The 16,446-nt window shown below is 34.2% G+C and overlaps 1 protein-coding gene across 2 annotated transcripts in view; it reads left to right on the top strand.

The window, feature by feature from the left end:
- The window catches only part of DCAF6 (DDB1 and CUL4 associated factor 6), a 133,164-nt gene that overhangs the window by 42,082 nt on the left and 74,636 nt on the right, over positions 1-16,446 (top strand). For both annotated transcript variants that reach the window (XM_088017124.1, XM_088017125.1), the window contains exons 5-7: positions 9,059-9,172; positions 9,807-9,942; positions 12,733-12,947. In XM_088017124.1, the coding sequence (XP_087873250.1) occupies positions 9,059-9,172; positions 9,807-9,942; positions 12,733-12,947 (465 nt within the window). The remainder of the gene's footprint in view (positions 1-9,058; positions 9,173-9,806; positions 9,943-12,732; positions 12,948-16,446) is intronic.

Below are 16,446 nucleotides of genomic sequence, written 5' to 3'. Positions count from 1 at the left end.
TAAGCTCAAGCCCTGAGTTGAAGTAAATGAGATGAAATGAATTTAAGACTCAATTATACTACTTAACTTGGTTCAGAAAAATTGCTTACTCCTCAGAATGCTCTTTTAAAATCTTTTCATGTCATTTCTTTGCATCAAATCATTCATCGGTTCCCCATTATTTGTGTTAACCTGGTGTATCTTTGTCTATGATTTGAATTTCATTTCTCTGGTAACCTCATGTTTTGGTGTGTACTTAAAAAGTACATAGCTGCATTTTATTTTCTCATCCATTTTTACAATTTTGGCTTTGAACTGGAGATTTTGGTCAATTTATATTTATTGTGAGTAATGATTTATTTGGATCTATTCATTTATCTTACTGTTTTCTGTTTGTGTGTTGTTTTTTTTTTTTTAATATCCTCTATACATCTCCCCTCGTCTTTTTGCCTTCCTTTAAAATTGCTTGAAGATTTTGCTTTTTGTCTGTTTTGTTTCTGCTACTTGCATGGAAGATAGACATTCATGTTTTAGAAGAATGATTGACAAAGCCTAAAATCAATAAATACCTTTACCCTTCTCCTGAATAAAACACCTTAGAACATTCTAATCCCTTCATCCCTTGTCCAATTTTATATGCTTATATTGTTCTGAATTTAGTTATATCTTTTCTCCCATAAATTAAATATTATCATTGTCCCATTAGTTAGTATTTGTTTAGATTTACCTACATATTTACCAATACCTTTGGCTCTTCCACCACAGATTCTCCATATAGGGTCATTGTGTACCTAAAGGACATTCTTTCCAGTTCCTTTAGTGAGAGTTTGTTAATAGAAACAATTTTCATTTCCTTTTATCCTTTTATTTTCTTCATTCCTTCCTTCCCTTTTTATCTCTTTCCAGAAAATGAAGAATTTTATACCAATTCATCAAAGGTAGTTTTGCTGGATATTTGCTGGATATCTAGTTTGATAGTTATTTTATTTCAGATGATATTCCACTGTGTTCTCACTTTATTGTTGAAGTTGAGAACTCAGTCATTAGTCTGTGGTTTCTTTTTAGTTAATCTGTCTCTCTTCCTTGGCTGCTTTAAAATTGTATTTTTCTTTGCTGTTTTTTTCCTTCATTAATATCACCAAATTGTAGTTAGGTTTGGATTTCCTTTTTATTTGTCATATTTGGAATTTATTGATGTTTTTGGTCTGAGAAATTGGCATTTTGAAAAAATGTGGGAAGTTTGCAATCAGTAGGTCTTTGGTTATTCTTTACCTTCTCCATTTTTTTCTCCTGGAATTCTGATTAGATGTATGTTGACTTTATTCCATCTATCATTAAACTTTGTTTTTTTTAATTGAGGTACAAAGCATGTAGGAAAAGTACATAAATCCTAAGTATATAGCTTAATAAATTATCACAAAGTAAATCTATTCATGTAACAACTATCTAGGTCAAGAAATATAAAAACATTAAGTATCCCAGAAGCCCCCTCATTCTGACTTCTAGTAATTTGTGAAATTCATCCATGCTGGGTGCAACTATAATTTGTTCATTTTCATTGCTGTATAGCATTCCATTGTGTGAATGTACCATGACTGATTGATTTCTTCTGCTGTTGATGAAAATTTTAAATTTGATTTCCCATTTGGAGAACATTCCTTTACATGACTCTAAGTACATAAATGTATGCATTTCTTTGGGTATATACTAGAAGTAAACTTGCTTGGTCATATGACATATATTTGTTTATTTTAGAGATATTACCAAATAATTTTCCAAAATAATTGTAACAACTTTTATTCCTGCCAATAGTATATAAGAGTTCCTATTGTTGCTCATCTTTGCCAACAAAGAAGATGGTATTACTAATCTTTAATTTTGGCAACCTGTATAGTGTCATCTTATGGTTTCAAATGCCTTTTCCTGTTGATGCTGCTGATGTTGTACATCTCTTCATATGTTTATTGGTTATTTGGATATATTCTTCTGTCAGGTGCCTATTCAGATGTCTTTCCTAATCTTTCCATTGGATTTGTCATCTTATTTCATTTTTGATTTATAGGAATTTCTTAATGTCTTCTGCATATGAACCTGTCTTTCCTTACTCTGTGGTTATATTTTCACTCTCCTAGTGGTGTCTTTGGATGAACAAATGTTTGTCTAATATATTGGTCTTTTCCTTTATTATTAGTGTTTTCTGCATCCTGGTCAAAATATTTTTTCTTATCTCAAGATTATGGAGATATTCTTCTGTTTTCTCTTTTAAAAAGTTTATTGTTTTGTCTTTGCATTTAGATCTTATAATTCACCTGTATTTGATTTTTGTGATAGTATGAAGTCAGAGTAAACTTTTTTTCTCCATATGGATTTTTTAAAATTTTATTTTATTATGTTATGTTAGTCACCATACATTACATTGTTAGTTTTTGATGTAGTGTTCCATGATTCATTCATTGTTTGCATATAACACCCAGTGCTCCATTCAATATGTGCCCTCCTTAATACCCATCACCGGGCTAACCCATCCTCCTACCCCCTTCCCCTCTAAAACCCTCAGTTTGTTTCTCAGAGTCCATAGTCTCTCATGGTTCGTCTCCCCCTCTGATTCCCCCACCTTCATTTTTCCCTTCCTACTGTCTTCTTTTTTTTTTTTTTAAACACATAATGTATTATTTGTTTCAGAGGTACAGGTCTGTGATTCATCAGTCTTACACAATTCACAGCACTCACCGTAGCACCTACCCTCCCCAGTGTCCATCACCCAGCCACCTCATCCCTCCCACCCCCCCACCGGTGACTCCAGCAACCCTCAGTTTGTTTCCTGAGATTAAGAATTCCTCATATCAGTTAGATCATATGATACTTGTCTTTCTCTGATTGACTTATTTCGCTTAGCATAATACCCTCTAGTTCCATCCACGTCGTTGCAAATGGCAAGAGTTCATTTTTTTTGATGATTGCATAATATTCCATTGTGTGTGTGTGTGTGTGTGTGTATGTGTGTGTGTGTGTGTATATATATATATATATATATATATATATATGACATCTTCTTTATCCATTCATCTGTTGATGGACATCTGGGCTCTTTCCATAGTTTGGCTATTGTGGACATTGCTGCTATAAACATTGGGGTTTGTGTACCCCTTCGGGTCCCTACATTTGTATCTTTGGGGTAAATACCCGGTAGTGCAATTGCTGGGTCGTAGGGTAGCTCTGTTTTCAACTTTTTGAGGTAACTCCATACTGTTTTCCAGAGTGGCTGTACCAGCTTGCATTCCCACCAGCAGTGTAGGAGGGTTCCCCTTTCTCCGCATCCTCGCCAACATCTGTCGTTTCCTGACTTGTTAATTTTGGCCATTCTGACTGGTGTGAGATGGTATCTCATTGAGGTTTTGATTTGGATTTCCCTGATGCTGAGCGATGTTGAGTACTTTTTATGTGTCTGTTGGCCATTTGGATGTCGTCTTTGGAAAAATGTTTGTTCTTGTCTTCTGCCCATTTCTTGATTGGATCATTTGTTCTTTGGGTGTTGAGTTTGAGAAGTTCTGTATAGATTTTGGATACTAGCTCTTTATCTGATATGTCATTTGCAAATATCTTCTCCCATTCTGTCGGTTGTCTTTTGGTTTTGTGGACTGTTTCTTTTGCTGTGCAAAAGCTTTTTATCTTGATGAAGTTCCAATAGTTCATTTTTGCCCTTGCTTCACTTGCCTTTGGTGATGTTTCTAGGAAGAAGTTGCTGCAGCTGAGGTTGAAGAGGTTGCTGCCTGTGTTCTCCTTTAGGATTTTGATGGACTCCTGTCTCACACTTAGGTCTTTCAACCATTTGGAGTCTATTTTTGTGTGTGGTGTAAGGAAATGGTCCAGTTTCATTCTTCTGAATGTGGCTGTCCAATTTTCCCAACACCATTTGTTGAAGAGACTGTCTTTTTTCCATTGGACATTCTTTCCTGCTTTGTCGAAGATTAGTTGACCATAGAGTTGAGGGTCCATTTCTGGGCTCTCGATTCTGTTCCATTGATTGATGTGTCTGTTTTTGTGCCAGTACCATACTGTCTTGATGATGACAGCTTTGTAATAGAGCTTGAAGTCCGGAATTGTGATGCCACCAGCTTTGTTTTTCTTTTTCAACATTCCCCTGGCTATTCGGGGTCTTTTCTGGTTCCATACAAATTTTAGGATTATTTGTTCCATTTCTTTGAAAAAAGTGGATGGTATTTTGATAGGGATTGCATTAAATATGTAGATTGCTCTAGGTAGCATGGACATTTTCACAATATTTGTTCTTCCAGTCCATGAGCATGGAATGTTTTTCCATTTCTTTGTGTCTTCCTCAATTTCTTTCATGAGTATTCTATAGTTTTCTGAGTCCAGATTCTTTACCTCTTTGGTTAGATTTATTCCTAGGTATCTTATGGTTTTGGGTGTAATTGTAAATGGGATCGACTCCTTAATTTCCTTTCTTCTGTCTTGTTGTTGGTATATAGAAATGCAGCTGATTTCTGTGCATTGATTTTATATCCTGTCTGTATGGATTTTTGTATTAACATTATTTCTTGGAAAATTAAATCAGAATCCCAAATAGCATACAGACAAAGAGGCATTCTCTATAAGGACATTTTAACAGTATATACCCATTTTCCAAAGGTGTTTTTTTGCTGAATACATATACATTGTAGTTGGAATATTTTTTCAAAACTGAAACTCTATCCATTGAACAGTTCTGCTATTCCCTCTTCCCCTCTCCCTTTGGAACCTCCATTTTTGTTTCTGAGTTTGATTATTTTAGATACCTCATATAAGTACAAACATGCAGTATTTGTATTTTTGTGACTGGTTTATTTTATTTAGCATAATGTCCTCAAGGTTCATCCATGTCAATCTATGGCAGGATTTGCTTCTTTTCTAAGGCTTAATTCTCTCCCATTGTGTATATATACACCATACAATCCATTTACTTGTCAATGGACATTTGGGCTGCTTCCACCTCTTGGTTATTGTGAATAATGCTGCAATGAACATTGGGGTGCAAATATCTCTTCGGGATCCTGTTTTACATTTTTTGGATGTATATACCCAAAAGTAGGTTTGCTGCATCATATAATTCTATTTTTAATTTTTTAAAAAGATTTATTTATTTTAGAGAGGGAGAGAGCACGAGCACAAGGGGGAGAGGCAGAAGGGAAGGGAAAGAATTTCAAGCAGACTCCCTGCCAAGCTTCGAGTCTGACACAGGACTCGATCCCATGACACTGAGATCACGTCCCAAGCCAAAATCAAAAGTTGGACGTTCCACAGACTGAGCCACCCAGGTGCCCCCTATTTTTTATTTTTTAAGGATCCTCCTTTACTGTTTTCCATAGTGGCTGTCCCATTTTACATTACGAACAGCAGTGCATAAGTGTTCCAGTTTTTCCACATTCTTGTCAACACATTATTTTTTTTTTCAAGAGTGACCATCTTAATGGGTATGAGGAGATACCTCATTGTGGTTTTGATTCACATTCCTTAATAATTAGGGATGTTGAGTATCTCTTTTTGTGCTTGTTGGTCATTTGTATATCTTTTTTGGAGAAATGTCTGTTGAAGTCCTTTGCCCATTTTAAATTGGTTTGCTTTTTTGTTCTTGTTGAGTTGAAGGGGTTCTTTATATATTTCGGGTATTAATGCCTTATCAATACAGAGTTCGCATGTTCTCCCATTCCATATATTTGTTGAAGATAGCTATTGTAAATGAGATTGTTTTCTTAATTTTCTTTTAAGATTTTTCATTGTTAGTGTATAGAAAAAACTTTTTTGTGTGTTGATTTTTGTAACCTGTAGCTTTGCTGTATTCATTAATTCTAACAGTATTTTGTATTGGGATCTTTAGCGTTTTCTACATGTAAGATCATATCATCTGCAAACAAATAATTTTACCTTTTCCTTTCTAATTTCAATGCTTTTTTTTTTCCCTTGCCTGATTGCTCTAGCTAGAACTTCAATACTATGTTGAATAGACAGGATGAGGGGGCATTCGTGCCTTGTTCCTGATCTTAGTGAATTATTTAGTGGATTATTTCAGTGTTTCACCATTGAATATGATGTTAACTGTGAGATTCTATATATGGTCTTTATTAGATTGAGGTAATTTCCTTCACAATAAAAACTCTCAACAAACTAGGACTGGATAAATTCAGGGCAAACTAATACAATTATTGTATTTTCCAATCAGTGAGGATGATCTATTTTTGTATTTACTAAGGTTTTTAATTTCTCTCACTAATATTTTATAATTTTTAATGTGGCATTACTGTACAAATTTCCTTAATTTTTTTAAGTATTTGATATTTTAGTACTATTGTAAATTTATATTTTTTAGTTTTTAAATGTTACTGTTTTTTAGTTTTTAAATGTTACTGTATAAAAATATAATTTTATAATGTATAAAAAATACAATTGACTTTATAATATTTTAAAACTAGCAATCTTTTTATTCACTTATCAATTCTCATAATTTAACTCTAGATTCTTGTGGATTTTCTATCTACACAGTCATATCCTTTTTGCATTATGACATTTTTCTTTATTTTCAACCCATATACCTTTTGCTTCTTTTTCTTGACTTATTGCACTGGTTAGTACCTCAAATGTAATCTTTAAATGAAATGTTGATAGCAGATTGCCTTTCTTAGTTCCTGATCTCACAGGGAAAGGTTTTCCCATTTTCCCATTAGGTCTCATATTTGCAAAAGTATTTTTCATGGATGCTTTTTTATTAGATTAAGGAAATTCCCTTCTGTATGGATGTTGAATTTAGAAAGTTCTTTATTGATGTTTAATTAACATATCATAAACTGCATACATTTAAAGTATACAGTTTGCTAAGTTTTGACAATTTATTGTCCCTTGAAATAATTTCCATAGTCAAGATAATGGATATATCCATTATATCCAAGAATTTCCTTATACCCTTTTTTTCTTCCTCTCTCTTGTCCCTACTTACCCACATCCTTGGGAAATGACTGATCTTTCAATTACTGTAGATTCATTTATATTTTTTGTGGAATTATATATGAATGAGATTATATAATCAAACTACATGTATTCTTCCTTTGGTCTGATTTTTTTCACTTAGCATAATACTCATGTTTGAGATTCATTCATGTTGTTTAGAGTATCAGTAACTAACTTTTTATTTCTGAGTTGTATTCCTTTATAGAAATACATCACAGTTTCTTTATATTTCATCTTTGGTTAAGTATTTGGGTTGTTTCTAGTTTTGGGCTGTTACAAATAAAGCTATTTTGAATATTTGTATAAATGTCTTTGTATGGACATGTACTTTCATTTTTCTTTGGTAAACACCTAGGAATGGAATGACTGAGTTATATTAGGAGTATAAGTGTAACTTTTTAAGAAACTGTGGAAATGTTTTCCAGAGTGCTTGTATCATTTTACATTTCTGTAAGCAGTGCCTGACAGTTCCAGTTGTTCTGTATCCTTTTAACACTTGCTATGGTCAATCTTTTTTATTTTAGATATCCTAATAGATATATAATGGAATCTCTTGTGTTATTAACTTTTATTTCCCCATTATCTAATGATGTTGAGCATACTTTTTATATGCTTGTTTATCATCTCTATGTATTTGGTGAATTGTCTGTTTTGAGGGATTATTTCTCATTATTGAGTTTTGAGGGATTTTTAAAATATGTTTTAGATATTTTTCAGGTATGATTTATAATTTTTTCCTCCTAGTCAGTGGCTTGTCTTCTCATTTTCTAAACATTGTCCTTCCAAAAGAAGTTCTTAATTTTCAGGAAGCCCATTTTATCTAAGTTCTTTGTTTTTATGGACCAATATTATATCTAAAAATCTTTGTTTAACCAAAAGTCACAAAGATTTTTTCCTAGAAGTTTTATAGTTTTATGTTTTACACTTCAGATCAATGATCCATGTTGTGTTAATTTTTTTTACCCTTTATTATTTTTATTTTATTTTATTATGTTAATCACCATACATCATTAGTTTTTCATGTTGTGTTAATTTTTTTTAAAGATTTTTTTATTCATTTATTTGACACAGAGAGCGAGAGAGAGAGACAGAGAGACAGAGAGCAAGCACAAAAGGGGAATGGCAGGCAGAGGGAGAAGCAGGCTCCCTGCTGAGCAAGGAGCCCAACATGGGGCTCTATCCCAGGACCCTGAGACCATGACCTGAGCCTAAGGCAGCCGCTTAACCAACTGAGCCACCCAGGCACCCCTGTTGTGTTAATTTTTAAAGAAAGTATGAAGTACTGCTTGAAAGTTCATTATTTTGCATATGGATATCCAGTTTTCTGACACCGTTCTTTCTCCACTGAATTTTCTTTGCACCATCATAAATCATTTGGCCATATGTATTTTCATCTATTTTTGGTCAGTACCTATTCTTTTCCAGTGATTTATCATTAAGCCTCTATCACACTAATTTAATTACTATAGCTTTATAGTAACTCTTGAAGCCAGTAGTATAAGTCCTTTGTTCTTCTTTTGCAACATACTTAAGGTATTTTAGGTCTTTTGTATTTCCACATAAATTTGATAATCAAATTGTCATTTCTACCAAAAATCTTGCTGGAATTTATTTGAAATCTAAGTATCAATTTGGGGAGAATTGACAATATTAAATCTCCCAATCCATGAACACAGTTTATCTCCTGTTATTTAGGACTTTAATTTTATTCAGTAATGTTTTGTAATTTTCAGTGTTATATGTCTTATATATCCTTAAGCATTTTATATTTTTCATGTTATTGTAAATGTTATTATTCTTAAATTTTCAATTTCTAATGGTTTTGTTGCTAGTACATAGACATACAATTGATTTTTATATACTGACCTTGTATCCTGCAACTTTTCTAAATTCACTTATTCTAATAAATATTTTAAAAATTAATTACATAGGATTTTCTTCTTAGATGATCAAATCGTCTATGAATATAAAAACAATTTTACTTCTTTATTCTTTATTTTATAAAATAATCGTAATGTCTTTCAAAGCCATCTGTTTACAAGTTTAATAGCATTACCTGTGCTTTCGTTTTCATCTACAGATTATGACTGTACCCAATGACCCATATACTTTTCTCTCTTGTGGTGAAGATGGAACCGTTCGGTGGTTTGATACACGCATCAAAACTAGCTGCACAAAAGAAGATTGCAAAGATGTAAGGATTAAATTTTTATATAAATGACAAAAAATTAAGAATATAATTAAAATTGGACAGTAAGTTATCTCTGGGTTATAAAATTGTGGGTGAATTTGATTGTATTAAATTTTGCTGATCTAACGTAATTACTCAGTGTTTTAGTCTTATATTTGGGAGTGATTTTTTTTTCTCTTCAAAATGCAATTTGCATTACTCAAATATTGTTTTTTCAACTGCTAATTAAATTTATATTTCCATATGTATTTTTTATTTTGGTTGGTTTATAAGGAAAATGTACAATATTGTATTAGAAGTCAGTGTTGAAGTTGTGTAGCAAACTGTAAAGAAAAAAAGAATTTCCCTTAGAGGAATAAACTGCCGAGGGGGACTATTAACTGAGTTTATTTATTTTGGCCTCACAGAAGCTGAATTTGTTGGAAACACAGATAGAAATCTGAAAAATAAATTAAAAGAAAACCATGTTGTTTTTCCTTCTCATTATCATACTGAGTTAGGATTTCTGCAAAAGGTTATTTTCTTCTAATTAGAAGGAAAATGTTTTAAATGTTAAAATATTTCAGTGTTTTAAACCTTTAGAGTAACCTCTCTATGGCAATGCTGTGTGTAACTGGTGTTGTTTTATCTTTTACAGGATATTTTAATTAACTGCCGACGTGCTGCCACATCTGTAGCTATTTGTCCACCAATACCATATTATCTTGCTGTTGGTTGTTCAGATAGCTCAGTACGAATATATGATCGGCGAATGCTGGGCACAAGAGCCACAGGTAAAAAGCTGTATATTAGAGAAAATATAAGATTCTGTCAGTTAAAAGAATAAACCTTTATGACATATTTGCAGTTCAAAAATTTCATTAGTTTCATAAAATTCAGTAAATATTTAAAATAAATTCAGTAAGTATTTAAACAGTATGGATTATTATAAGAAATAGCATTTTACTAGGGCACCTGGGTGGCTCAATCAGTTAAGCATCTGACTTTTTTTTTTTTTAAGATTTTATTTTATTATGTCAGAGAGAGAGAGAGAGAGAGAGCACAAGCAGGGGGAGCAGCAGACAGAGGGAGAAGCAGGCTCCCCACCAAGCAAGGAGCCCGATGCAGGACCTGATCCAAAGGCTGACGCTTAACCAACTGAGCCACCCAGGTGTCCCAAGCATCTGACTCTTGATCTCAGCTCAGGTCTTGATCTCAGGGTCATGAGTTCAAGCCCTGAGTTGGACTCCATGCTGGGCATGTAGCATACATACATAAAAATAGCATTTTACCAAGTTTTTATGGCCCTATCAAGGTGATACTTTTGCAGTTTATCACTTTAAAAAGTTGTGACAGTTGATGTATTAGTTTCCTAGAGCTGTCATAACAAATTACCACAAATTGGGTGGCTTAAGATAACAGAAATTGATTCTCACATTTCTGGGGGTTAGATGTCTAAAATCAGGGTATTACAGGTTTTCTGTTGGCAGCTCTCAGGAAGACTCTTGCATGCTTCTCTCCTAGCTTCTGGTGGTTGCTGGCAGTTTTGGCTTTTAATTAATTGATTAATTGTTATTTTTTAAAAAGATTTATTTATTTATTTATTTATTAGAGAGAGCACAGAGGGAGAGTGAGAGGGAGAAGTAGACTCCCCGCTGAGCAGAGAGCTCAACGTAAGGCTCGATCCCAGGACCTTGAGATCAGGGCCCGAGCCAAAGGCAGATAGATGCACAACCAACTTAGCCACTCAGGCACCCCCAGTTTTGGCTTTTAAATGTTTCCTTTCACTGTCTGCTTCCACATGTACATGCCATCCTCCCCTGTGTATATCTGAGTCCACATTTTTCTCTTCTTATTAGGACACCAGTCATATTGGATCTAGGGCCCACCCTAATGCAGTATGACCTTAGTACATCTGCAAAGACCCTGTTTCCTAATATTCCATAATCATTCTGAGTTCCTGATGGGCACGAACTTGGCGGGGTGGGGGGACACTATCAGCTCACAACACTTGGCTTTCCTAATTTCTCTTTGTGGTAGAGAGGAAAGTTAGGGAAGAACAGTGACTTGGGTACATGTTCATGTACAGCGTTTGTTTATGCCCAGTTAAGTACTATTACTGATGTTGCAGCACTGAAGTTGAATCTCTCTTGAACTCCTCATTTGCTCCCCATCCATTATGGGGTGAAACCACCTCCGAAATATTTAATTTAAAGCCAGCTTATTAGCATTTTCTCAGTAATGGAAGGCCAGGATTATATACCCATACACCCACCAAATATACATACATTTATACATTTTCACATGTTTTATATTGCTAAAAATAAAAGTGGACTTGGCCAGAAACTAACAATGTCAATCTCAGTGTCTATTTATGTCCAGTAAAAATGGACATAGATTATTGAAATGGGAAGACTAGGTTGGGGGTGCCTGGGTGGCTCAATCATTTGATCATCCAGCTTTTGATTTCAGTTCACATCATGATCTCAGGGTCATGAGATCGAGCCCTGAGTTGGGCTTCACGCTGGGCATGGAGATTCTCTCTCTCCTTCTCCCTCTGCCCTCCCCTCACTCATGTGCATACTCTCTCTCTTAAAAAGAAAAAAAAGATTAAAATAAAAAGGAAGACTAGGTGTTTTATTGTTTTGTTTTTTGGAACTATGATTGAGAAATCTTACTGATTTGGATATGTGCTTTTAGGGGAAACAGTAGTAGTATAAGATGAAATTATAAGCTAAATTATTCTTTTTCAACAGATGGGACACAATTGACATTTTGGACAGGACAAGCTCTCCTTGTGCAATATTATACAGTTTTGTGGGACTCTTAGAATTTAGCATTCCCAGACCTCCAGGGGCAGAAAATGGCAATTGGACCCCTCCCTAATATATTATATTGATGACTGCCAAAATTAATTAAAGTTGGAATACTGTCCCCACTCTTATTTTATAAGAGGAAAATTTCACGACAATCAAAAATCTTTCGAAAACATAAGGGTGCCTGGCTGGCTCAGTCAGAAGAGTATGCACCTCTTGATCTCAGTGTCATGAATTCGAGCCCCACGTTGAATATAGAGATTACTAAGAAAAAATAAATAAACTAAAAAAAATTTTTTTTAACCTAAAGCAAAACGTAAATCATTTTAAAGGAAAAATGCACTATTTTATCTAGTATGCCAATAATAAATATAAACTCACCTATTTATATTATAAAAATTATATTACCTTCATTGGGCAGAAATTTTTGGAAGATGATTTAGTGTAACTATAATCACAAATCATTTTGATTGATTAAATAACTCCTATTTCAAATAAAACATTTATGTAATCTGTAAAACATTTATATAATCTACATAATTCCAGCCACTCAGGAAATTTTTTTTGGAGCTATGTAGCCATTATATTGTATTCTTTATTATTTTGTTATAAAATCAGACTGTTGAGAAAACAGCCTCTTCTAGAAATAGAATATGATAGTTTGGATTTTATATTGCTACATTAAATGACGTATCTCATAATTCGGATTAAGAGTTTTTAAAATGGTTTTCTTAAAAAATTTATACGACTTCCTGTTTTCTTATTTAGGGAATTATGCAGGTCGAGGAACTACTGGAATGGTTGCCCGTTTCATCCCTTCTCATCTTAATAATAAGTCCTGCAGGGTGACATCCCTGTGTTACAGTGAGGACGGCCAAGAGATTCTTGTTAGTTACTCTTCAGATTACATATATCTTTTTGACCCGAAAGATGATACAGCACGAGAACTTAAAACTCCTTCTGCAGAAGAAAGAAGAGAAGAGGTAAGTTGACTCAAAACCATATTCTTCATTCAGTTCAGAAAACATTAATTCAGTGACTCCCCGGGCCTGAAGGGCTTCAAAAAATAGAATTGATTTTCAAGGTATTTATAGTCTAGGTTTTGTAAAAGGACATGGAATATACATGAAAGAACAGGGGCTAATAATTTAGGATAAGGCTCTAGAAAAAAGTGTTGTGAAATATTTTTAAAGAGAAAATATTTAATAGCAAAATGTTTCTTTAACTTTATGGATGCACAGCAGCAAGCAAGAAATATCAATAGTTTTACCAGTTGTAGAAAAAACAATTAAAATAATAAAAAGTGGGATGTGTAAACTCCCAAGAGACTAAATGTTTATGTTTATACACCAGTAGGAGTATTATCTGTTGCCATTTACTATTCAAATGTGGACAGCAATCCCCTTCTCTCCTGATCATGCTTCTCTGTCACAGTTAAGAACTAGTAACCTACATCCCGAGGTGCATTTTACAAAATGCATATAAGTAAGTGAGAATAAGGTAAGTTAAAGTACACACACACACACACACACACACACACACATACACATACACACACAAATACACACATATACACACACACACACACATCATGGGGAGAGGAGGGAATTGCTGTCCACATATGAATAGTAAATGGTAATAGGTAAAATCCTGTTGGTGAACATAAACATTTAGCTTTATTGAAGTATATATATCGCATTTTATATCTATTATATATAGATCTATATACATATATTATATATTGAAAATTAGGTGACTCTAAAATAGTGAACCATTGGGATGCCTTGTAGGCTCAGTCAGTAGAGCATATGACTCTTGATCTTGGGGTTGTGGGTTCAAGTCCCACATAGTATAGGTATAGAGATTACTTAAAAATAAAATATTTAAATCTTTTTTTTTTTTGAAAATTTTATTTATTTATTTGACAGAGAGATAGAAGAGCACAAGCAGAGGGAATGGCAGAGACAGAGGGAGAAGCAGGCTTTGCACTGAGCAGGGAACCTGATGCGGGACTCGATCCCAGGAACCTGGGATCATGACTGAGCCGAAGGCAGATGCTTAACCATCTGAGGCACCCAGGTGCCCTAAAAATAAAATATTTAAAAAAATAAAGTAGGGGCGCCTGGGTGGCTCGGTTGGGTGACTGCCTTCGGCTCAGGTCATGATCCTGGAGTCCCGGGATCAAGTCCCACATCGGGCTCCTTGCTCGGCGGGGAGTCTGGTTCTCCCTCTGACCCTCCTCCCTCTCGTGCTCTCTATCTCTCATTCTCTCTCTCTCAAATAAATAAATAAAAAATCTAAAAAAAAATAAAAAAATAAAGTAGCAAACCATCTTCTTATTTATAAAGGCAAAAACCAGAAATAATATATCCTTGAAGTATGCAGCAATAGAAAAATATTTGTTTTAACCCATTTAGCTTCTTTCTCCAATATATTTTTCACTTTGGCTTTTTTTTTTTTAATGTCTTATGTTTAATCACTCTACTGTTTGGCTTGTAAATGTTTTTGAAATTAACTGTTGCTTTATTAATTATTAGTGACTTTTTGGTATTGGACCAACTCCTATTAGTGAACATATTTTAAAGTTAATAAAGAACAACAATTTTCTAATTCCTGTCATATCCAAAACTATATCCAGTTCTTATGATTGCATGTTTAGATGGCTATAAAATTAGGGGAAAATCAGGATAACTTTATAAATATTTTTTTGGAATTTTAAATGTGCCAGTGTATTTAAGTGAATTAGGATGTTGACAAAGAAAAGGGTATGCTGGCTAATGAAAGCTATTTTGAGTTTATTGGTGTTACTGAAAACATGAGATCTGCTCTTTCATTTTGTTGCTGTTGTGTAATTCCTCTTGAGATATGTGCTCCAGTGAAGTTACAGTCCAGCTCTGTGACTCTTACATAATGAAAGTCGGAAATGCAGAAACATTTTAAGTGGGCCAACCAACTTTTATACCATAGAATACTTAGCCAAAATGTGTTTGCATCAGAGTGAATGAGGCTGAGTCATGAACACTTGGTTATATCCTAAATATGGTTTTCTTAGTATTCTTTGTTGAATTAACTAAATTAAGAAAAATAATTCTGAAAATGGATTAAAATTATAAAAATAAATCATGCTTAGTATAATAAACCAAGCAATTCACAGGTGTATATAGAAGAAGAAATTAGTAGTCTGCCCCCTTCTTAAGCTTACCATCTTTTCTTCAGTGTTTTATGCTAAATCCTTGACAGTAGTGTTCAGACACACTCAACTCACCAAATATTTATTGGGCACCTACTTACACTAGATCCTGTAGAAACTTAAGAAACGCGAGGATGACTGTGACAGAGACATGGCCTCTCACTCAGGAATTTATGGTTTAGTGGAAATAGAGATATAAATAAATGAATATGTAAAACTTAATAGAATTATATATAAGAGTTATGTTCTATATAAGTAGAGCAAAGGAAGGAATAATGTATTTTGATTAGAAATGTAAGAAATGATTGAACAGGATTTTAAGATATAAATCAAAGTTTCACATAATGATTTTTTTATGTTTTAATGATATTTGTATATTTTCCAAATTCTTAATATTTTTATATTTTCTTAATTTTTAATCCTCTTAAGAATTTCTTTCATTTTTCCCTTATTTAGTATTTTTTTCTTATTCAATTTTTTTACTTCTCATTTTTCTTCATTTTTGTATTCCTTTTTTTTTTTTGTCTTTGCTGTCTTCCTTTTCCTCTAATATCTATTTGACATTTTCCCCACCTGCCCCACTCCATTATTGGACTACTTTGTTGAATCCAGTCTCTCATTTTCTCCTGTCCCCGTGGTTTGTCCGAAAAATACATATCCCAGATCTGTAGTACTACTTCCCATTCTGACTACCACTACTACCCTGATCCAAGGCCTCACTCTCTGTCCTAGATTATTGTGGTAGCTTTTAACCAGTCCCCCTACTTTCACCCCCCGACCCCACAGTCCTTTAGCTACATAGCAGTCCAGTGATCCTTTAAAACCAAGTCAAATTATGCTACTCTTCTGATCAACACTCTCAAGTGGCTCTCCATCTCCTCAAAGCAAAACTAAGGTCCCAACAGTGGATTCAAGAGCTTATATCATGTGGTTCTGGTGACTTCTACTGTTTTCTCAGTACTTCTGTACTCTGCCCTGGCCACGTCTACTGACTTATTCAGGCAGCCTGAACATGCTTCTCCCTTATGGCTTTTGCATTTACTGCATATGAAATGGTCTTCCCACATATCTGGATTTCATCTTCTCTTCCCTATTTTAGATCTTCGCCCTTGTCATGTTCTCAGCGAGGCCCTACTTCACCACCCTGTTTAAAATCACAGCCCTTGGGGCACCTGGGTGGCTCAGTCGTTAAGCATCTGCCTTCAGCTCAGGTCATGATCCCAGGGTCCTGGGATCGAGCCCCACATCAGGCTCCCTGCTCAGCGGGAAGCCTGCTTCTCCCTCTCCCACTC

The sequence above is a fragment of the Eumetopias jubatus genome, unplaced genomic scaffold (assembly GCF_037043125.1).
Source record: "Eumetopias jubatus isolate StellerSeaLion01/CBP00866 unplaced genomic scaffold, mEumJub1_p1.0 scaffold_12, whole genome shotgun sequence".
Taxonomy (NCBI): domain Eukaryota; kingdom Metazoa; phylum Chordata; class Mammalia; order Carnivora; family Otariidae; genus Eumetopias; species Eumetopias jubatus.
This window is presented reverse-complemented; position numbering and strand designations above follow the sequence as displayed.